General features: G+C 37.7%; 5 protein-coding genes across 5 annotated transcripts; 4 read left to right on the top strand and 1 right to left on the bottom strand.

The window, feature by feature from the left end:
• Positions 1–1,134: 1,134 nt before the first annotated feature.
• On the top strand, positions 1,135–4,554 carry LOC123200778 (receptor-like protein kinase 5). Its single transcript, XM_044616154.1, has 2 exons — positions 1,135–3,847; positions 3,996–4,554. Exons 1-2 carry the CDS (start codon positions 1,222–1,224, stop codon positions 4,436–4,438), a joined length of 3,069 nt encoding a protein of 1,022 aa, XP_044472089.1. The 5' UTR covers positions 1,135–1,221; the 3' UTR covers positions 4,439–4,554.
• A 524-nt stretch (positions 4,555–5,078) lies between these two features.
• Positions 5,079–10,076, top strand: LOC123200602 (endoribonuclease YBEY, chloroplastic-like). Its single transcript, XM_044615865.1, has 12 exons — positions 5,079–5,584; positions 5,693–5,944; positions 6,022–6,117; positions 6,437–6,614; positions 6,731–6,799; positions 6,883–6,983; positions 7,098–7,190; positions 7,453–7,524; positions 8,413–8,532; positions 8,615–8,665; positions 9,099–9,287; positions 9,727–10,076. The coding sequence occupies exons 1-12, from the start codon at positions 5,213–5,215 to the stop codon at positions 9,892–9,894; spliced, it is 1,761 nt and encodes a 586-aa protein (XP_044471800.1). The 5' UTR covers positions 5,079–5,212; the 3' UTR covers positions 9,895–10,076.
• Positions 10,077–10,171: 95 nt separating this feature from the next.
• On the top strand, positions 10,172–13,813 carry LOC123200600 (receptor-like protein kinase HSL1). Its single transcript, XM_044615863.1, has 2 exons — positions 10,172–13,106; positions 13,255–13,813. The coding sequence occupies exons 1-2, from the start codon at positions 10,481–10,483 to the stop codon at positions 13,695–13,697; spliced, it is 3,069 nt and encodes a 1,022-aa protein (XP_044471798.1). The 5' UTR covers positions 10,172–10,480; the 3' UTR covers positions 13,698–13,813.
• On the top strand, positions 13,729–19,382 carry LOC123200842 (endoribonuclease YBEY, chloroplastic-like). The gene is made up of 13 exons (XM_044616236.1): positions 13,729–13,750; positions 14,389–14,849; positions 14,958–15,209; positions 15,287–15,382; positions 15,702–15,879; positions 15,996–16,064; positions 16,148–16,248; positions 16,363–16,455; positions 16,720–16,791; positions 17,680–17,799; positions 17,882–17,932; positions 18,366–18,554; positions 18,994–19,382. Exons 1-13 carry the CDS (start codon positions 13,729–13,731, stop codon positions 19,159–19,161), a joined length of 1,872 nt encoding a protein of 623 aa, XP_044472171.1. The 3' UTR covers positions 19,162–19,382.
• Positions 19,383–19,586: 204 nt separating this feature from the next.
• LOC123200607 (profilin-1-like) lies at positions 19,587–21,610 on the bottom strand. Its single transcript, XM_044615879.1, has 3 exons — positions 21,360–21,610; positions 20,499–20,636; positions 19,587–19,906 (listed from the first exon to the last, which is right to left on the bottom strand). Exons 1-3 carry the CDS (start codon positions 21,480–21,482, stop codon positions 19,772–19,774), a joined length of 396 nt encoding a protein of 131 aa, XP_044471814.1. The 5' UTR covers positions 21,483–21,610; the 3' UTR covers positions 19,587–19,771.
• Positions 21,611–22,099: the final 489 nt, after the last annotated feature.

The following is a 22,099-nucleotide window of genomic DNA, read 5'->3' as shown; positions in this document are numbered from 1 at the left end:
TCACTATAAATACGTAATCTATCATAATTTTACTTTTACTCTTTGCAACATAAAACACATTTAAACAACTTAAGAATTCACATACTATGTAATCAATCATATTTAAGTATATATAAACAATGAAAATTTATATACAAACTTAATATTTTTTTCATGTTTTATTGATATAAAATTTATTTACGGTATCATAATCACATTTTTGTTCTGATTTAGACTATCAATCCAACAAAATTACATCTTGATTGTGAGATAATGGATAATATGACAATTTAAAAAATTAATTGGTCAAGAGGATATAGTAATTTACTTTTTGGATGTTGGATCAAGACCTTTTCTCATTCACAGAGTTAGGTTTTGGGTAAGAATATGCAGTTCAGAGTTTAAGGGTTGATGATTTTTGTTAGTTCCCCAAACCTTGGGTTGAGTCGTAATTTACTCTATTAAAAAATAGTTAGTTGCCACGGTGGTGCCAGAAAAAGCCCTTACATAATCTAAAATTACAAACTACCCCCGTCACTGAGACCGTTGGTAATTCTCTCTAGAAAGTAAGAAACCAGCTACTGGATTTTGGAATTTATGCTCTCGACAGCAAGAAACCAGCTACTTGATTTTGGCGTTTATTCCAATGTAAGAATATTAATTTGTATACCAATGGCATTGTTTCAAATAATTTTTAATTAAAATATAATCGCACTCAATTACGTAAAATATATTATTATTAACATATAAATTATTATTTATTAAAAATATATATAATCTTACTTATATGATACATGATTATTAATATCTTATTTTATATATATATATATATATATATATATATAATATATATATATATATATATATATATATATAAAATAGTGGATTTATGTGTTATAAACATCCTCGTGGATGTAAATCGACATAACTTACAAGATTTCTCCATTAATCTTGTCACATAATAAATCACATCAAATTTGTCCTATTTCAATCCGATAGGACCCATTACCGTTCCAATTAGAGTGAATCAATTACTATGCTTTGACTGGGATGATAACACCAAATTTGACTATTCATAAGTGACAATCCTGTAATTCTATTCATTTCTAGCCCCATTTTGATTTCCCAAAACCAACATTATTATAACCCCGTTCACTCTCTTCCGCTAACTAAATTTCATATCCAGCTCGCACTAGGTCCCCGCAAAAACTCAACCGAAGAAACGGGCTGGAACTATCTAAAATGCCTAAATTACCCTTCCCATCTCCAGTGCTACTACTCACTCTCCTTCTAATCTCTGTACCCTTCCAAGTAATTTCTCAAATTCCAAACACAGAAGAACAAACCGTCCTCCTCAGCCTCAAGCAACAACTGGGCAATCCACCATCTCTTACGTCCTGGAATGCCACGTCATCACCTTGTGACTGGCCGGGTATCACCTGCACCGATAACTCGGTCACCGGAGTTTCGCTCATGAACAAAACTATCACCGAAAAAATCCCACCAACAATATGCAACCTGAAAAACTTAACCTCCCTGTACGTTTCCTACAACAACATCCCCGGAGCGTTTCCCGATATCCTGAACTGCACGAGACTACAGATCCTGGACCTGTCTCAGAATTTCTTCGTGGGTCCGATACCGAGCAATATCGACCGACTTTCGGCTCTCAGATACATCAATGTTGGGGCCAACAACTTTTCCGGCGATATTCCTTCTAGTATAGGCCGCTTGTCGGAGTTGCGGACGCTGTATCTTTATCAAAATCAGTTCAATGGCACGTTTCCGAAAGAAATCGGAGACTTATCCAATCTAGAAGTTCTGGGTATGGCGTATAATGAAAAGTTTGTGCCTGCAAGTATTCCAGTCGAATTCGGGAAGTTAAAGAAGTTGAAGACTTTGTGGATTGCTGCTGCAAACTTGATGGGCGAAATCCCGGAGTCTCTCACCAATCTCACGAGTCTTGAAACCCTGTCTTTGTCCGCAAACAGTCTGACGGGTCCTATTCCTGGTGGGTTGTTTTCGTTGAAGAACTTAACATTCTTGTATCTCTTCAGTAATAAACTATCTGGGGAGCTGCCAAATTCGTTTGAAGGTCGAAATTTGGTTGAGCTTGATCTTTCTGTGAATAATTTGACCGGTTCCATACCAGAAGACTTTGGGAAGTTGCAGTATTTGCAACTGTTTAATCTCTTTTCAAATCAGTTTTCTGGGCAGTTGCCTGCAAGTATAGGCCTAATGCCTTCACTGACAGGTTTTCGTGTATTTAAAAACAATTTGAGTGGAGTATTGCCACCAGAACTAGGCCTTCATTCAAAGCTTCAAGCATTTGAGGTGTCTTCTAATCAATTCAGTGGTCAACTGCCTCAAAATTTATGTGCTGCAGGTGTTTTGACAGGAGTTGTTGCTTTCTCTAACAATCTTAGTGGAGAGGTGCCAGAATCGCTTGGAAATTGTAGCACTTTGCGAACAGTCCAGCTTTATGACAACCAGTTCTCCAGTGAGCTTCCTCCGGGCATTTGGACAACTTTCAGTCTGTCAAGCTTGATACTGAACAACAATGCTTTTTCAGGTGAATTACCGAGCGAATTGGCATGGAATTTGACAAGATTGGAAATCGGTAACAACAGATTTTCAGGTCAAATTCCTTCTGGCGTTGCTTCCTGGAAAAATATGGTTGTTTTTAAGGCAAGCAACAATCTCTTCTCAGGCGAAATTCCGGTTGAGCTGACTAGTCTTTCCCAGCTTACTACTCTACTGCTTGATGGTAATCAACTTTCAAGTACACTGCCTTCCCATATAATCTCCTGGCAGACACTTACTACTTTGAATCTTTCCAGAAATGAACTTTCAGGTGAAATTCCTGCAGCATTGGGATCTTTGCCTGACTTGCTTTATTTAGATCTATCAGGGAACCAATTTTCAGGTGGAATCCCACCTGAATTGGGTAACTTGAGGCTTCCCCTTCTAAACCTGTCCTCCAACAAACTCTCAGGAATGATCCCCCAGGAGCTCAATAACCTTGCATATGAAGACAGTTTCTTAAACAACTCCAATCTTTGTGTTGATACTCCAGTTCTAAATTTTCCAAGTTGTAACACCAATCTACGGGCCTCTGGCCAAATTTCGCCCAAATACCTAGCCATGGCTTTAACTCTGTCATTCTTTGTTCTCTTGGTTGCTATTTTATTGGGTTTGTTTGTGGTCAGAGACTTCCAAAATAAAAAGCGAAAGCAAGATCTTGCAACATGGAAGCTCACCTCATTCCATAGACTGGGTTTCACAGAAGCAAACATTTTGTCAAATCTGACAGAAAGTAATCTGATTGGAAGTGGGGGCTCAGGAGAGGTGTACCGGATTTCCATTAACCATTCGGGTGAATTTGTCGCCGTTAAAAGGATCTGGAACAACAGAAAACTGGATGAAAAGCTGGAAAAAGAGTTTATTGCTGAAATTGAAATATTGGGCAGAATTAGGCATTCAAATATAGTTAAGTTGTGGTGCTGTATTTCAAGTGAGAATAAAAAGCTTCTTGTGTATGAGTACATGGAGAACCAAAGCCTGGATAGATGGCTTCATGCATCCAAGAGAAGTTCCATATCATCAGGGACAAATTCGGTCCATCATGTTGCTCTGGATTGGCCAACAAGACTGCAGATTGCCATTGGAGCTGCACAAGGTCTATGCTATATGCACCACGACTGCTCTCCACAGATTATTCACCGAGACGTAAAGTCTAGCAATATTTTGTTAGACTCTGAATTCAAAGCAAAAATTGCAGATTTTGGACTGGCTAAGATGTTGGCTAAGCAAGGAGAGCCTCACACAATGTCTGCGGTTGCTGGCTCTTTTGGTTATCTTGCTCCAGGTAAGAATCATTCACAAACTGATAACATGCCTAAACAAATCTAGACTGGACTAGTTTACCTATATGTCTAAAACAGATAATATCTTGATAGTTGACCAAATTTTCATGTAACATCAGCTTTTAACACAATTCTTTGATTTCATTGCAGAGTATGCTTACACAACAAAAGTGAATGAGAAGATTGATATTTACAGCTTTGGAGTTGTCCTCCTGGAGTTGGTGACAGGAAAAGAACCTAACAAAGGAGATGAGTATTCAAACCTTGCAGAATGGGCATGGAGACATTATGCAGAAGAAAAGCCTATCATGGAGGTTTTTGACCCAGAGATAAATGAAGCAGAATGCCTGGAACAAATGACCACCGTATACAAACTTGGACTTATCTGTACAAGCACTTCACCAAACGATAGGCCTTCGATGAAAGACGTTTTGGAGATTCTTCGTCGCTGTGATCCTAAGGAGAATTCTCGAGGGAGAGAGACAGAAAGGAAGGTTGATACTGCTCCCCTTCTTGGCACTGCTAACTATCTTTACGGTTACAAGCGCAGTAAGAAGGAAACAGATGGCGAAGGAAATGAGAGTCTTGTATAAATTGCCATAAGATTTTGAATGTTGCTTTAGAATGAGTCCTGTTATGGCTTCCAGTTTGTGTTCTATATATATATATTTCTTGTTAATGCATCTGTAGATCTCAATTTTTGACTTCAGTTGCTTTGCACTGCACTTTATTTTGCCCATAGATGAGTCCTGCAATTGGCGATGCAGCAAGCTCATATAAAATTTAAACCTGAATAGCATCTATTTAAGCATGCCAGATCCCAAAGATGCAACAAAAGGGATTGGAAATCTGTGGTTTCATTGTGTTCTTCTTAACATCTTGACAACTCAAATTTTCAGCTAATGCTTCTTTCTATGATTTGCAAACTAGCATGGTTAAAATTCTATAAAAGAACAAATTATTCAGCGTCTGTTAATAAAAAAAAAAAAGATTTAAAAAAAAAGCATTTCTTAATGCCCTGTTCCAAAATTTAAAAGATATAAACAATATTATTTATATATATTTTATTTATTAATTATATAATAATATATTATTTACATCCTTAAATTATATATACTTTATTGTAAAAATATATAATAAAAGAATATATTCCATTTACCATTACTCCGGATTTCACAACTAATCAAAACCAGAGCAGATTCACCTCAAAAAGTTATTTACAGTTGGCTTCTGGACTTCACAATAATGACCTCGCCGCTAATCTAAGCCCAAATTAAGAGGCTCCAACGCTTAAACCTCTCCCTGTTCGGAAGTCACTGTCACTATCAACGCCTTCAGCAGCATTTCTTGTTTTCAACAAGACATACATGTTCCCTCGCCTCTCTCCTCTCTTCCGCTCTCTCGCTTCCTCCACCACTCCTCCTATGGCGCGTATCGTTACGCGGTTCCCTATCGCCAAGCCTTTACTTCTCTCTTCTTCCACCATCTCTCTCTCTCCTTACAACACCAAGCCCTTTCCCACCCCATCTTTCTCCAAATCCTCCGTATTTGGACGGAAATTCCACGCGCTATGTACCGGAAAATATGAGAAGATGTTTAAACCATCCGTCAAGATCTTCGCCGAGAGGAGAGAGTACCGGAAAGTAAAGAGACGCGCCACCAAGAGTAAAGAAAAAGAATTGGAGCTCGACGTTAGTATTTGCATTGAAAACGAGCTGCCTGATGACCCTGAAATCTCGGTATTTATTTATTTGTTTATTTTTTAATCTGTATTATTTGTATTGCTTTTCTACAAACATTTGGCGCGCAAAATGTTTTTTTTAATTAATGATATGAATCTGTTACAGAATATAGCAGAACTGCTTCGACTGAATGCGCCGATGTTGATGAAGTCGGCCTTTGATGGTTTGAATGATTCAAAGTACAAAACAAGAGACACTTCTATAAAAGACTTGGGTGGTTTCGAAAGTATTGAGTTGTCTATACTCCTTTGTAATGATGATTTTATTCGTAAGCTTAACAAAGAATGGAGGGACGAGGACCATGCTACTGATGTTCTCTCCATGTCACAGCATGTTCCTGAACTAGAACTTCCAGTTGTAAGATTTCTTTCTACTCGTTAAGCATTGTTTTCGGTGGCAACTTTCTGACCTGATTTACTTTTCTTCCTTTGTAGCTGATGTTAGGTGACATTGTAATTTCAGTTGAAACGGCTGCAAGACAAGCTGAGGAAAGAGGGCATTCACTTCTTGATGAAATACGCATCCTCATGGTTGGTTTGAAAATTGTTTTATTCGGTAGCTTCTACATTTTCAGTTTGTAGCTGATGTTAGGTGACTTGTCTCTGTATGCATGTAGTTTATACCTTATAGACAGTGGATATACATAATTGCTTGATTTTTGGGGAATCGTATCTCTTGGTCTGAGATATTCCATAGCTGTGAAGAATCAAATGGAATTAAGTAATGGGCATGTTCAAGTAGATCAATAGTGTTTTTTTTTTTTTTTTTGGTTTTGGCCTTTCAAGAATAATACTTGTGTGTGGTAGGCAATGTATAAAGTGGGTTTCTTAATTGCTCTAACATTTGCAGGTTCATGGGCTGTTACATCTTTTGGGTTTTGATCATGAGATTAGTGAGGAGGCCGAAGCAGAAATGGAGAAGGAGGAAGAATCTCTTTTGAAGAGTCTTGGGTGGAAGGGAAAAGGATTGATACAGAGTGCATATGATTCTGAAACTAATGCAAATCTTCATATTGAGCAGTCGGATGGTAATTATATCCCATAGATCTTCTCATTTGATGCATACTGACTTTATTCATATTGAATGTGTAATGGCCACATATATATTGGCAGTGAGCTAATCTGACATATAAAGTGTGAAAAGACAGGAAGAAAGAAGGAAGTCTCCGATTCTATAAACCAAAGTTCAGTTATATCTTCTGCGATATGGATGGTAGGATTGCACCTACATTGTCTTTGAAACCTTCTTCATTTTTCCTAAAATTTGTAATGATTTATTCTCTATTCAAATGCAAGGTACACTTTTGAACAGTGAAAGTCAAATTTCATTTGCAAATGCTAAAGCATTGAAGGAGGCATTGTCAAGGGGTGTAAAGGTGGTGATAGCCACTGGAAAAGTAAGAGCAGATGAAATTATATTTGCTTATTTCTTGCAGGGGCCATTAAGAGATCATTTTAGAAGTACATGTTTATGCTATGGAAATTTATTTGGGATGTTTTTTCTAAAACAGACTCGTCCAGCTGTGCTAAATGTTTTGAAGAGGGTTGACTTGGCTGGTAGAGATGGCATTATTTCGGAGTTCTCTCCAGGGGTTTTCTTACAGGTTTTTCTTTCTGACTTTGTTGACTTTTTCAGCATGTTGCTTCTCTTTAAGCGGGCACTGGATATTTTCCATATTCTCGAAGTTGTAATTTGTAAATATTGGAAAAATAGATTGTTGGGACCTAGACTTTTAATTCGTGGACTCATACTGGTTTTATATGTGTTTTGCTATTTGAGATCTACATAACATATATTACTTTGCATGAGTATTCTGCAACATCACAAAATGTTTTGTCTTATTGGTTCCATCTGCTTGATTTCAGGGATTGCTTGTTTATGGTAGACAGGGTCGGGAAATTTTCAGAAGAGATTTAGATCCAGATGTCTGCAAAGAGGTAATCTGGTTGTACTTGGATGTTAGGAATTTCTCATTTGGATTAACTTTAAACTGTTTTTGATGTTGTACAATACACATAATCAAAAAATTAACAAAAGAGAGATAGAGAGAGAAGAAAGAAAAGTTCAATTACATGTGTATATTTTCCATGGATCGAGGTTTTGCCATTTTGTCCTGCTGACAGAATTTCTTTCTGTATCATGTTAGCAGTCGTGGCCCCTGGCTACTTCTATGCCAGTTATGCCAAACCATATTGATATTGGCATCTGGACTCCTAATGTGATTGGTTCAGTGTGTTAAATACAAACAAAGTGTTGTTTCTTTGAGCCACAAGCTTCTGCATTAATCTTAACCATAAATGACTTCTGCATGGGACTGTTTTTGGGTTTAGCTCAAATAGCAGAAGAATGAGGTGATTTTGAGTTTCGGTAGAACTTTCTTCAAGTAGGGAAAAATAGTAACTAGAGTGTACTGTCTTCTAAACCACAATTGCATTCCTTCCACTGTATATTCAATCAACTCATGTCTGCCTTCCAAGGAAGATATATGAGTTGGGAAAATTGTAACTAGATTGTACTGTCTTCAACCACAATTGCATTCCTTCTACTGTATAATGCAATCAACATATGTCCTCTTTCCAAGGAAGATATATATGTCATACATCCATTATTCATTTACAGGGATCTGTTTTCTATCAGTCCTCCAAAGATATATCATAAACCTGTATGATTATCTTCTGTCTAGCATTGGCATTGTGTTTCACAGATGAAATGGTAGATCGTTCTTAACCATCAAGGCATTAGATCAGGATTCTTTATTCCTTTTGCTTAAACTGAAAGAACACCTCTCCATGCTGTGGTTTGTGAGCTCTTAACTTAAAATGCAGGCATTTCACTACTCTTGGGAGCATAAGATTCCTGTTATCGCATTCAGCGAGCACCGTTGCTTAACACTATTTGATCATCCACTCGTTGACACACTGCATACTATATATCATGAGCCTAAGGTAACTAATATGTTGATTGTCTTTCGCCCATATGATAATTCTTTCTTCTTATCTAATAACTTTGCATGAAAAATTTTTACAGGCCGAGATCATGCCTTCCATTGAACATCTCTTGGCTGCTGCTGACATACAGGTATAAGATCACATTGAGAAAACAAATAGAAAAGTTGACTGCAAGAATTCTCAGTTGTTATTATATTATTTTAATTTAAGCACGCCATAGTGGAAAAGAAGTATACTGGTCACATTTAAGTGTTTGGGAAATAGCTCTGACCTCTATGTCGCGTATTTTTTTTTTTTGGTGACTTTTATTGAGAGTTATAATGATATCAATCTTATAATTTAAGTGTAATCTTTTGCCAAGTGCTCCATAGATTACTAATTTCTTATGCATCACAAATGGAAAGTCTCCTGCATTTTCTTATTTTATTTGTTATTAGATCAAATATTGGCATATATTCTGTTTCTCTGATGTGTGTGCTTGTACAATGCAAGTCGCTCAAGTTAATGTGCAATCTTTCCTTCTGATGTTGGCTTTCAACATGGCATTTCTTTTGAATTTGCAGAAGCTAATCTTTTTAGACACTGCCGAGGGAGTATCTTCTACCATAAGACCGTACTGGTCAGAAGCTGCTAGGGAGCGTGCCAATGTTGTTCAAGCCGTTCCAGACATGCTTGAAATTGTACCCCCTGGGACCTCAAAGGGAAGTGGGGTAAGGTTGCTGCTTGATCATTTGAGTGTCTCTGCAAAGGAGGTATGGGCTGATACAATCGCTGGCAGGTCTCCATGTTTTATTGTTGTGTTTCTGCTTTTTATTTGATTCAAAACAAACAAACAACAATTCGATCAGGATGCCTTTTTAGAGTAGCACCCTTAAAATGGTTATATGTTTCTGCACTAGTTTGATATAGCTTTACCTGAAATTGAGCTAATTAATCCTGCTGACATTGCTCGATAATATTATCTTCTAGTTCTCCAATATAGGAAAAAATTGATCGCCACCTGATTTTAAGTATTCGAATCAGAAAGTTTTGGCATGGTTATAACCAATTGATAAAGGATCGTCCATCATACATTTATTAACTAATATTTTGTTTCGTTTCTTGAATATTGAACTTATTGAATTTATAATGATGCTTAGGTGGCCCAACTTTGACTGAAATATTAATTTCATCTCTGTTGATCTTTTTCAGATAATGGCAATTGGTGATGGTGAGAATGATAACGAGATGCTTGAACTGGCTTCACTGGGTGTTGCTCTCAGTAATGGATCTGAGAAGGCAAAAGCTGTTGCTAATGTAATTGGTGCTAGCAACGATGAAGACGGTGTAGCCGATGCCATTTATCGGTATGCCTTCTGAGGTTGGCTTACGACTTAATTAGACGAAGGGTGATACAACCCAGAAAATTTGACTCAAGTCTTTATCGATTATTAGATCACCGAGACTTGGTCTTTCTGTCAATGACTAGATCGCGGTGATTTTAGATTTTTATGTGGTTCTGTGTTTACAGAATGACACTACATATTCGAGTTGCTGATTGATTGTTTTTCAATCTTGTAAGTTATATCGATTTACATCCATGAGGATGTTTACAGAATGATAAACATCCTCATGGATGTAAATCGATATAACTTACAAGATTCCCCCATTGATCTTGTCACATAATAGATCACATCAAATTTGTCCTATTTCAATCCGATAGGATCCATTACCGTACCAATTAGAGTGAATCAATTACTATGCTTTGACTGGGATGATAACACCAAATTTGACTATTCATAAGTGACAATCCTGTAATTCTATTCATTTCTAGCCCCATTTTGATTTCCCAAAACCAACGTTATTATAAGCGCGCTCACTCTCTTCCGCTAACTAAATTTCATATCCAGCTTGCACTAGGTCCCCGCAAAAACTCAACCGAAGAAACGGGCTGGAACTATCTAAAATGCCTAAATTACCCTTCCCATATCCAGTGCTACTACTCACTCTCCTTCTAATCTCTGTACCCTTCCAAGTAATTTCTCAAATTCCAAACACAGAAGAACAAACCGTCCTCCTCAACCTCAAGCAACAACTGGGCAATCCACCATCTCTTACGTCCTGGAACGCCACGTCATCACCTTGTGACTGGCCGGGTATCACCTGCACCGATAACTCGGTCACCGGAGTTTCGCTCAAGAACAAAATTATCACCAAAGAAATCCCACCAACAATATGCAACCTGAAAAACTTAACCTCCCTGGACGTTTCCTACAACAACATCCCCGGAGGGTTTCCCGATATCCTGAACTGCACGAGACTACAGATCCTGGACCTGTCTCAGAATTTCTTCGTGGGTCCGATACTGAGCAATATCGACCGACTTTCGGCTCTCAGATTCTTCAATGTTGGGGCCAACAACTTTTCCGGCGATATTCCTTCCAGTATAGGCCGCTTGTCGGAGTTGCAGACGCTGTATCTTTATCAAAATCAGTTCAATGGCACGTTTCCGAAAGAAATTGGAGACTTATCCAATCTAGAAGTCCTGGGTATGGCGTATAATGAAAAGTTTGTGCCTGCAAGTATTCCAGTCGAATTCGGGAAGTTAAAGAAGTTGAAGACTTTGTGGATTGCTGCTGCAAACTTGATGGGCGAAATCCCGGAGTCTCTCACCAATCTCACGAGTCTTGAAATCCTGTCTTTGTCCTTAAACAGTCTGACGGGTCCTATTCCTGGTGGGTTGTTTTCGTTGAAGAACTTAACATCCTTGTATCTCTTCAGTAATAGACTATCTGGGAAGCTGGCAAATTCGTTTGAAGGTCGAAATTTGGTTGAGCTTGATCTTTCTACGAATAATTTGACCGGTTCCATACCAGATGACTTTGGGAAGTTGCAGTATTTGCAACTGTTTAATCTCTTTTCAAATCAGTTTTCTGGGCAGTTGCCTGCAAGTATAGGCCTAATGCCTTCACTGACAGGTTTTCGTGTATTTAAAAACAATTTGAGTGGAGTATTGCCACCAGAACTAGGCCTTCATTCAAAGCTTCAAGCATTTGAGGTGTCTTTTAATCAATTCAGTGGTCAACTGCCTCAAAATTTATGTGCTGCAGGTGTTTTGACAGGAGTTGTTGCTTTCTCTAACAATCTTAGTGGAGAGGTGCCAGAATCGCTTGGAAATTGTAGCACTTTGCGAACAGTCCAGCTTTATGACAACCAGTTCTCCAGTGAGCTTCCTCCGGGCATTTGGACAACTTTCAGTCTGTCAAGCTTGATACTGAACAGCAATGCTTTTTCAGGTGAATTACCGAGCGAATTGGCACGGAATTTGACAAGATTGGAAATCAGTAACAACAGATTTTCAGGTCAAATTCCTGCTGGCGTTGCTTCCTGGAAAAATATGGTTGTTTTTAAGGCAAGCAACAATCTCTTCTCAGGCGAAATTCCGGTTGAGCTGACTAGTCTTTCTCAGCTTACTACTCTACTGCTTGATGGTAATCAACTTTCAAGTACACTGCCTTCCCATATAATCTCCTGGCAGACACTTACTACTTTGAATCTTTCCAGAAATGAACTTTCAGGTGAAATTCCTGCAGCATGGGGATCTTTGCCTGACTTGCTTTATTTAGATCTATCAGGGAACCAATTTTCAGGTGGAATCCCACCTGAATTGGGTAACTTGAGGCTTCCCCTTCTAAACCTGTCCTCCAACAAACTCTCAGGAATGATCCCCCAGGAGCTCAATAACCTTGCATATGAAGACAGTTTCTTAAACAACTCCAATCTTTGTGTTGATACTCCAGTTCTAAATTTTCCAAGTTGTAACACCAATATACGGGCCTCTGGCCAAATTTCGCCCAAATACCTAGCTATGGCTTTAACTCTGGCATTCTTTGTTCTCTTGGTTGCTATTTTATTGGGTTTGTTTGTGGTCAGAGACTTCCAAAATAAAAAGCGAAAGCAAGATCTTGCAACATGGAAGCTCACCTCATTCCATAGACTGGGTTTCACAGAAGCAAACATTTTGTCAAATCTGACAGAAAGTAATGTGATTGGAAGTGGGGGCTCAGGAAAGGTGTACCGAATTTCCATTAACCATTCGGGTGAATTTGTTGCCGTTAAAAGGATCTGGAACAGCAGAAAACTGGATGAAAAGCTGGAAAAAGAGTTTATTGCTGAAATTGAAATATTGGGCAGAATTAGGCATTCAAATATAGTTAAGTTGTGGTGCTGTATTTCAAGTGAGAATAAAAAGCTTCTTGTGTATGAGTACATGGAGAACCAAAGCCTGGATAGATGGCTTCATGCATCCAAGAGAAGTTCCATATCATCAGGGACAAATTCGGTCCATCATGTTGCTCTGGATTGGCCAACAAGACTGCAGATTGCCATTGGAGCTGCACAAGGTCTATGCTATATGCACCACGACTGCTCTCCACAGATTATTCACCGAGACGTAAAGTCTAGCAATATTTTGTTAGACTCTGAATTCAAAGCAAAAATTGCAGATTTTGGACTGGCTAAGATGTTGGCTAAGCAAGGAGAGCCTCACACAATGTCTGCAGTTGCTGGCTCTTTTGGTTATCTTGCTCCAGGTAAGAATCATTCACAAACTGATAACATGCCTAAACAAATCTAGACTGGACTAGTTTACCTATATGTCTAAAACAGATAATATCTTGATAGTTGACCAAATTTTCATGTAACATCAGCTTTTAACACAATTCTTTGATTTCATTGCAGAGTATGCTTACACAACAAAAGTGAATGAGAAGATTGATATTTACAGCTTTGGAGTTGTCCTCCTGGAGTTGGTGACAGGAAAAGAACCTAACAAAGGAGATGAGTATTCAAACCTTGCAGAATGGGCATGGAGACATTATGCAGAAGAAAAGCCTATCATGGAGGTTTTTGACCCAGAGATAAATGAAGCAGATTGCCTGGAACAAATGACCACTGTATACAAACTTGGACTTATCTGTACAAGCACCTCACCAAACGATAGGCCTTCGATGAAAGACGTTTTGGAGATTCTTCGTCGCTGTGATCCTACGGAAAATTCTCGAGGGAGAAAGACAGAAAGTAAGGTTGATACTGCTCCTCTTCTTGGCACTGCTAACTATCTTTACGGTTACAAGCGCAGTAAGAAGGTAACAGATGGCGAAGGAAATGAGAGTCTTGTATAAATTGCCATAAGATTTTGAATGTTGCTTTAGAATGAGTCCTGTTATGGCTTCCAGTTTGTGTTCTATATATATATATTTCTTGTTAATGCATCTGTAGATCTCAATTTTTGACTTCAGTTGTTTTGCACTGCACTTTATTTTGCCCACAGATGAGTCCTGCAATTGGCGATGCAGCAAGCTCATATAAAATTTAAACCTGAATGGCACATATTTAAGCATGCCAGATCCCAAAGATGCAACAAAAGGGATTGGAAATATGTGATTTCATTGTGTTCTTCTTAACATCTTGACAACTCAAATTTTCAGCTAATGCTTCTTTCTATAATTTGCAAACTAGCATGGTTAAAATACTATAAAAGAACAAATTATTCAGCGTCTGTTAATAAAAAAAAAAAAGATTTAAAAAAAAAGCATTTCTTAATGCCCTATTCCAAATTTTAAAAGATATAAACAATATTATTTATATATTTTTTATTTATTAATTATATAATAATATATTATTTACATCCTTAAATTATATATACTTTATTGTAAAAATATATAATAAAAGAATATATTCCATTTACCATTACTCCGGATTTCACAACTAATCAAAACCAGAGCAGATTCACCTCAAAAAGTTATTTACAATTGGCTTCTGGGCTTCATAATTATGACCTTGCCAGTGCCACTAATCTAAGCCCAAATTAAGAGGCTCCAACGCTTAAACCTCTCCTTGTTCGAAAGTCACTGTTACTATCAACGCCTTCAGCAGCATTTCTTGTTTTCAACAAGACATACATGTTCCCTCGCCTCTCTCCTCTCCTCCGCTCTCTCCCTTCCTCCACCACTTCTCCTATGGCGCGTATCGTTACGCGGTTCCCTATCGCCAAGCCTTTACTTCTCTCTTCTTCCACCATCTCTCTCTCTCCTTACAACACCAAGCCCTTTCCCACCCCATCTTTCTCCAAATCCTCCGTATTTGGACGGAAATTCCACGCGCTATGTACCGGAAAATATGAGAAGCTGTTTAAACCATCCGTCAAGATCTTCGCCGAGAGGAGAGAGTACCGGAAAGTAAAGAGACGCGCCACCAAGAGTAAAGAAAAAGAATTGGAGCTCGACGTTAGTATTTGCATTGAAAACGAGCTGCCTGATGACCCTGAAATCTCGGTATTTATTTATTTGTTTATTTTTTAATCTGTATTATTTGTATTGCTTTTCTACAAACATTTGGCGCGCAAAATGTTTTTTTTAATTAATGATATGAATCTGTTACAGAATATAGCAGAACTGCTTCGACTGAATGCGCCGATGTTGATGAAGTCGGCCTTTGATGGTTTGAATGATTCAAAGTACAAAACAAGAGACACTTCTATAAAAGACTTGGGTGGTTTCGAAAGTATTGAGTTGTCTATACTCCTTTGTAATGATGATTTTATTCGTAAGCTTAACAAAGAATGGAGGGACGAGGACCATGCTACTGATGTTCTCTCCATGTCACAGCATGTTCCTGAACTAGAACTTCCAGTTGTAAGATTTCTTTCTACTCGTTAAGCATTGTTTTCGGTGGCAACTTTCTGACCTGATTTACTTTTCTTCCTTTGTAGCTGATGTTAGGTGACATTGTAATTTCAGTTGAAACGGCTGCAAGACAAGCTGAGGAAAGAGGGCATTCACTTCTTGATGAAATACGCATCCTCATGGTTGGTTTGAAAATTGTTTTATTCGGTAGCTTCTACATTTTCAGTTTGTAGCTGATGTTAGGTGACTTGTCTCTGTATGCATGTAGTTTATACCTTATAGACAGTGGATATACATAATTGCTTGATTTTTGGGGAATCGTATCTCTTGGTCTGAGATATTCCATAGCTGTGAAGAATCAAATGGAATTAAGTAATGGGCATGTTCAAGTAGATCAATAGTGTTTTTTTTTTTTTTTTTGGTTTTGGCCTTTCAAGAATAATACTTGTGTGTGGTAGGCAATGTATAAAGTGGGTTTCTTAATTGCTCTAACATTTGCAGGTTCATGGGCTGTTACATCTTTTGGGTTTTGATCATGAGATTAGTGAGGAGGCCGAAGCAGAAATGGAGAAGGAGGAAGAATCTCTTTTGAAGAGTCTTGGGTGGAAGGGAAAAGGATTGATACAGAGTGCATATGATTCTGAAACTAATGCAAATCTTCATATTGAGCAGTCGGATGGTAATTATATCCCATAGATCTTCTCATTTGATGCATACTGACTTTATTCATATTGAATGTGTAATGGCCACATATATATTGGCAGTGAGCTAATCTGACATATAAAGTGTGAAAAGACAGGAAGAAAGAAGGAAGTCTCCGATTCTATAAACCAAAGTTCAGTTATATCTTCTGCGATATGGATGGTAGGATTGCACCTACATTGTCTTTGAAACCTTCTTCATTTTTCCTAAAATTTGTAATGATTTATTCTCTATTCAAATGCAAGGTACACTTTTGAACAGTGAAAGTCAAATTTCATTTGCAAATGCTAAAGCATTGAAGGAGGCATTGTCAAGGGGTGTAAAGGTGGTGATAGCCACTGGAAAAGTAAGAGCAGATGAAATTATATTTGCTTATTTCTTGCAGGGGCCATTAAGAGATCATTTTAGAAGTACATGTTTATGCTATGGAAATTTATTTGGGATGTTTTTTCTAAAACAGACTCGTCCAGCTGTGCTAAATGTTTTGAAGAGGGTTGACTTGGCTGGTAGAGATGGCATTATTTCGGAGTTCTCTCCAGGGGTTTTCTTACAGGTTTTTCTTTCTGACTTTGTTGACTTTTTCAGCATGTTGCTTCTCTTTAAGCGGGCACTGGATATTTTCCATATTCTCGAAGTTGTAATTTGTAAATATTGGAAAAATAGATTGTTGGGACCTAGACTTTTAATTCGTGGACTCATACTGGTTTTATATATGTGTTTTGCTATTTGAGATCTACATAACATATATTACTTTGCATGAGTATTCTGCAACATCACAAAATGTTTTGTCTTATTGGTTCCATCTGCTTGATTTCAGGGATTGCTTGTTTATGGTAGACAGGGTCGGGAAATTTTCAGAAGAGATTTAGATCCAGATGTCTGCAAAGAGGTAATCTGGTTGTACTTGGATGTTAGGAATTTCTCATTTGGATTAACTTTAAACTGTTTTTGATGTTGTACAATACACATAATCAAAAAATTAACAAAAGAGAGATAGAGAGAGAAGAAAGAAAAGTTCAATTACATGTGTATATTTTCCATGGATCGAGGTTTTGCCATTTTGTCCTGCTGACAGAATTTCTTTCTGTATCATGTTAGCAGTCGTGGCCCCTGGCTACTTCTATGCCAGTTATGCCAAACCATATTGATATTGGCATCTGGACTCCTAATGTGATTGGTTCAGTGTGTTAAATACAAACAAAGTGTTGTTTCTTTGAGCCACAAGCTTCTGCATTAATCTTAACCATAAATGACTTCTGCATGGGACTGTTTTTGGGTTTAGCTCAAATAGCAGAAGAATGAGGTGATTTTGAGTTTCGGTAGAACTTTCTTCAAGTAGGGAAAAATAGTAACTAGAGTGTACTGTCTTCTAAACCACAATTGCATTCCTTCCACTGTATATTCAATCAACTCATGTCTGCCTTCCAAGGAAGATATATGAGTTGGGAAAATTGTAACTAGATTGTACTGTCTTCAACCACAATTGCATTCCTTCTACTGTATAATGCAATCAACATATGTCCTCTTTCCAAGGAAGATATATATGTCATACATCCATTATTCATTTACAGGGATCTGTTTTCTATCAGTCCTCCAAAGATATATCATAAACCTGTATGATTATCTTCTGTCTAGCATTGGCATTGTGTTTCACAGATGAAATGGTAGATCGTTCTTAACCATCAAGGCATTAGATCAGGATTCTTTATTCCTTTTGCTTAAACTGAAAGAACACCTCTCCATGCTGTGGTTTGTGAGCTCTTAACTTAAAATGCAGGCATTTCACTACTCTTGGGAGCATAAGATTCCTGTTATCGCATTCAGCGAGCACCGTTGCTTAACACTATTTGATCATCCACTCGTTGACACACTGCATACTATATATCATGAGCCTAAGGTAACTAATATGTTGATTGTCTTTCGCCCATATGATAATTCTTTCTTCTTATCTAATAACTTTGCATGAAAAATTTTTACAGGCCGAGATCATGCCTTCCATTGAACATCTCTTGGCTGCTGCTGACATACAGGTATAAGATCACATTGAGAAAACAAATAGAAAAGTTGACTGCAAGAATTCTCAGTTGTTATTATATTATTTTAATTTAAGCACGCCATAGTGGAAAAGAAGTATACTGGTCACATTTAAGTGTTTGGGAAATAGCTCTGACCTCTATGTCGCGTATTTTTTTTTTTTGGTGACTTTTATTGAGAGTTATAATGATATCAATCTTATAATTTAAGTGTAATCTTTTGCCAAGTGCTCCATAGATTACTAATTTCTTATGCATCACAAATGGAAAGTCTCCTGCATTTTCTTATTTTATTTGTTATTAGATCAAATATTGGCATATATTCTGTTTCTCTGATGTGTGTGCTTGTACAATGCAAGTCGCTCAAGTTAATGTGCAATCTTTCCTTCTGATGTTGGCTTTCAACATGGCATTTCTTTTGAATTTGCAGAAGCTAATCTTTTTAGACACTGCCGAGGGAGTATCTTCTACCATAAGACCGTACTGGTCAGAAGCTGCTAGGGAGCGTGCCAATGTTGTTCAAGCCGTTCCAGACATGCTTGAAATTGTACCCCCTGGGACCTCAAAGGGAAGTGGGGTAAGGTTGCTGCTTGATCATTTGAGTGTCTCTGCAAAGGAGGTATGGGCTGATACAATCGCTGGCAGGTCTCCATGTTTTATTGTTGTGTTTCTGCTTTTTATTTGATTCAAAACAAACAAACAACAATTCGATCAGGATGCCTTTTTAGAGTAGCACCCTTAAAATGGTTATATGTTTCTGCACTAGTTTGATATAGCTTTACCTGAAATTGAGCTAATTAATCCTGCTGACATTGCTCGATAATATTATCTTCTAGTTCTCCAATATAGGAAAAAATTGATCGCCACCTGATTTTAAGTATTCGAATCAGAAAGTTTTGGCATGGTTATAACCAATTGATAAAGGATCGTCCATCATACATTTATTAACTAATATTTTGTTTCGTTTCTTGAATATTGAACTTATTGAATTTATAATGATGCTTAGGTGGCCCAACTTTGACTGAAATATTAATTTCATCTCTGTTGATCTTTTTCAGATAATGGCAATTGGTGATGGTGAGAATGATAACGAGATGCTTGAACTGGCTTCACTGGGTGTTGCTCTCAGTAATGGATCTGAGAAGGCAAAAGCTGTTGCTAATGTAATTGGTGCTAGCAACGATGAAGACGGTGTAGCCGATGCCATTTATCGGTATGCCTTCTGAGGTTGGCTTACGACTTAATTAGACGAAGGGTGATACAACCCAGAAAATTTGACTCAAGTCTTTATCGATTATTAGATCACCGAGACTTGGTCTTTCTGTCAATGACTAGATCGCGGTGATTTTAGATTTTTATGTGGTTCTGTGTTTACAGAATGACACTACATATTCGAGTTGCTGATTGATTGTTTTTCTTCCGCTAACAGAGAAGAAAATTCATAGAAGATTATTCTTTTGGCAAAAATGTGATATCGCAGCGGTGTGATACATAAACTCCATAGCTCATTGATCATGTTGGAAATAATAGTACTTAATGTACTTAAAAGGGTAAATATGCACAATCAAACCTATCCGGACTGCTACTCCCACAAGTTGGTAGATAGAAATTGGCTCTTATAACAAAAATGAAATGAGAAACAACAAACATATTGGTCTAACAAAAACACTTTTACTCACATCACAAAATCAACACAATTCAAATCACAAGTCTTGAGAAAATAAGGGTACAGATTTGAAGAGCAACCATGTCTCTCAATTTCTTAAGTACCATCATGACACTTGACTCTCACACTTAATTCTCCAGTATCAATAAAATGCTTAAGCGATTAAGCGATTACAGACCTTGGTCAATTAGATAATCACCCAGCCTTTCGACAATAATGTTGCACTGACCAGGAGTCAGAGGCTCATCATATATACCAATAATCAAGGCCTGATTGGTCTTCTTGACAGTAACACCACCAGAACCCTGAAATATCCGTCACAATTCTTAGATCAATTTATAAACAAGGAACAAGAAAATAGAGGCATTACAAAGAAACCAACTTAACATAGGAGATGAAGTTCGAATTTACAAGCTACAGGTCGAATGTCCCATCTCTCTCCATCTTAAATAAAAGTGCCTTGTGTTTGATCTTTGGCACCCTCCTAAGACTTAATTAATAGTGAAACTCCACTAACCATTATCTTAATTCAAACTTTGCTTATTGACCACTTTCAACTTGACCAGCAGTTCTCACATACGCTGACAGCAATATTTGAGATCTAAACAGCTAAGAGATTAACAAACCAGCCAATTTTTATTGCTGTAGACAAAGATATAATATTAACTTCTATACTGACTCAAAATCAGTATAAAACAATTAGAAGAATGTTGACTAAACCATTAAAAATCAGCTCTGATTCTGAATGACATGGAATATGGCAATACTTTATGAAATAAAAAGCTCTGAACTATGGCTTTAGGTTAGACTCATTCAACTGGTTTAATGACATGACATAGGATGTGCATTCAGTGATTTTGTTATTATGTATGAAAGAACACAAAGCCAATCTATCACCTTCTTTCCCCGTATAACGGCTCCTGGTTCTCCTTGGATCACCATATATTTCACACCACCAAGGAATAAGCCAGTAGGCGCAAGAGTTCCAGGTTCAGCAAAGTCATTCATAATGCCTGTTATCTCCTCAGGCTTTAACTGCAACACCAAAAAGGAACAAGTTTCAGGCAATACTAAAAACTCAGAAGCAAAATAACAATAAAGTCAATATCCATCAGTAGGAATTAGAACATGAATTCACCTACATATAATTACGTCACCAGAATAGCACACAACAAAAGATAAAAGCTAGCCTTCCTTACATCTGAATGTAACAACTCAACAACGCGTACACATAGGCCAGAGGCTAAAATGCAAAGACACACAAATAAATGTTGCCTGAATTCACACTCTTAAAGGCAAAGATTAGCAAAAAGCGAAGTACAGAAGAAGATATATGGTTACACATAATTAAACCAGTTAAGTGGTTAACATCAGTTAAAGACCAGTTTTCTTCATAAGCCAGAGATGCTGAGCCTATAAGAAAATATGATAGACACAACAGTAGTATCATAAATCAACAAAGGGTTCACTGGATTTAGAGCTACACATATCAGGATCATAAGAAATGTAAGCCCTGCAACAACAGCACTAATCCAGCTGATAGATACAGTAAACATAAACATAAATATAAAAATAAGAAACTCTGGAACAAAAAAGGTCAGCATGTTTTACATCAAAATCAATTAAGAACTCATTCGAGAAACCCATCATTTATCACAAAATTAGATAATCACAAAGTCATCGGTTTTAACAAAAGAGCACAAGTATAAGTTAAGATCTGGGCAAAGTACAAGTAGAGAGACAAGAAAAAGAACCAACCTGAGGGAAGTTAGCGCTCTGGGCCCAAACGGTACCGTCTTGGCCGATGATAGCTGCAGCAGTGAGGTGCAGGCCGTCTATCTCGCACATCAAGTGGTCATCTACATAGGTCTGCCACGACATCTTTCTGGGTTTTCTTTTTCTCTTGGTTTTTGTTTTGTTCAAGTTTCAAATGTGAACTTGGAGGAAGTAGACTGGAGATACATAGGGAAGGAGAAGGTGGGTCGCGTGAAACCAAAGCCTGATAAAACAACAACTTTTCTCCACCGTGGACTGTTTTCTGTATCCTGTGGGACCTTTTTCATTATTTTTCTTCTTTTGACGTTTCTATATTGATTCGATTTTCCTAGTGAGGTAAATATTGAATAATGTACCATTTACTGCCAGTTGATTTCTAGTGGACTGACTTGTATGTTCTGTTCACAGAGGAAGAATACGCGGAGTCATGCTGGCAGAATGAGACGACAGACCCCGAGGGTCATTTGAGTGTGCTTGTTTGGGATTTGTAAGGAGAAGGTCTTGGATATAAGACCTGACAATAACTTACCAAGGTGATGATTAGTAGTTGACTCGAGAAGATGATCAACCACACTAAGATTAAGGCACAACTTAGACTCTTACGTAAGACAGTAATAGGGAATTATCCGCAATGAACGAAAGTTCGATGGTGCAATGCTGCCTGGAGGTAGAACGCCCGCGGGTAGAGAAGAAACAATTATGGTATTTGAAGATTAAGCATC

Source organism: Mangifera indica, chromosome 17 (genome assembly GCF_011075055.1).
Source record: "Mangifera indica cultivar Alphonso chromosome 17, CATAS_Mindica_2.1, whole genome shotgun sequence".
Classification (NCBI taxonomy): domain Eukaryota; kingdom Viridiplantae; phylum Streptophyta; class Magnoliopsida; order Sapindales; family Anacardiaceae; genus Mangifera; species Mangifera indica.
Note: the sequence above shows the minus strand (reverse complement) of the source record. Positions and strands in the feature narration are given on the sequence as shown.

What these genes read in the sequence shown, in the direction of transcription:
- LOC123200778 (XM_044616154.1), top strand. Translation starts at nt 1,222, where the DNA reads ATGCCTAAATTACCCTTCCCATCTCCAGTGCTACTACTCACTCTCCTT. An exon ending in TTTTGGTTATCTTGCTCCAG is followed by an intron (nt 3,848 to 3,995) that starts GTAAGAATCATT and finishes ATTTCATTGCAG; the next exon opens with AGTATGCTTACACAACAAAA.
- LOC123200602 (XM_044615865.1), top strand. Translation starts at nt 5,213, where the DNA reads ATGTTCCCTCGCCTCTCTCCTCTCTTCCGCTCTCTCGCTTCCTCCACC. An exon ending in TCATATTGAGCAGTCGGATG is followed by an intron (nt 6,615 to 6,730) that starts GTAATTATATCC and finishes AAGTGTGAAAAG; the next exon opens with ACAGGAAGAAAGAAGGAAGT. An exon ending in TGAGTGTCTCTGCAAAGGAG is followed by an intron (nt 9,288 to 9,726) that starts GTATGGGCTGAT and finishes GATCTTTTTCAG; the next exon opens with ATAATGGCAATTGGTGATGG.
- LOC123200600 (XM_044615863.1), top strand. Translation starts at nt 10,481, where the DNA reads ATGCCTAAATTACCCTTCCCATATCCAGTGCTACTACTCACTCTCCTT. An exon ending in TTTTGGTTATCTTGCTCCAG is followed by an intron (nt 13,107 to 13,254) that starts GTAAGAATCATT and finishes ATTTCATTGCAG; the next exon opens with AGTATGCTTACACAACAAAA.
- LOC123200842 (XM_044616236.1), top strand. Translation starts at nt 13,729, where the DNA reads ATGAGTCCTGTTATGGCTTCCA. An exon ending in CTGATGACCCTGAAATCTCG is followed by an intron (nt 14,850 to 14,957) that starts GTATTTATTTAT and finishes AATCTGTTACAG; the next exon opens with AATATAGCAGAACTGCTTCG. An exon ending in ATCCAGATGTCTGCAAAGAG is followed by an intron (nt 16,792 to 17,679) that starts GTAATCTGGTTG and finishes CTTAAAATGCAG; the next exon opens with GCATTTCACTACTCTTGGGA.
- LOC123200607 (XM_044615879.1), bottom strand. Translation starts at nt 21,482, where the DNA reads ATGTCGTGGCAGACCTATGTAGATGACCACTTGATGTGCGAGATAGAC. An exon ending in AGAGCGCTAACTTCCCTCAG is followed by an intron (nt 20,637 to 21,359) that starts GTTGGTTCTTTT and finishes TTGGTGTTGCAG; the next exon opens with TTAAAGCCTGAGGAGATAAC. An exon ending in CCGTTATACGGGGAAAGAAG is followed by an intron (nt 19,907 to 20,498) that starts GTGATAGATTGG and finishes CGGATATTTCAG; the next exon opens with GGTTCTGGTGGTGTTACTGT.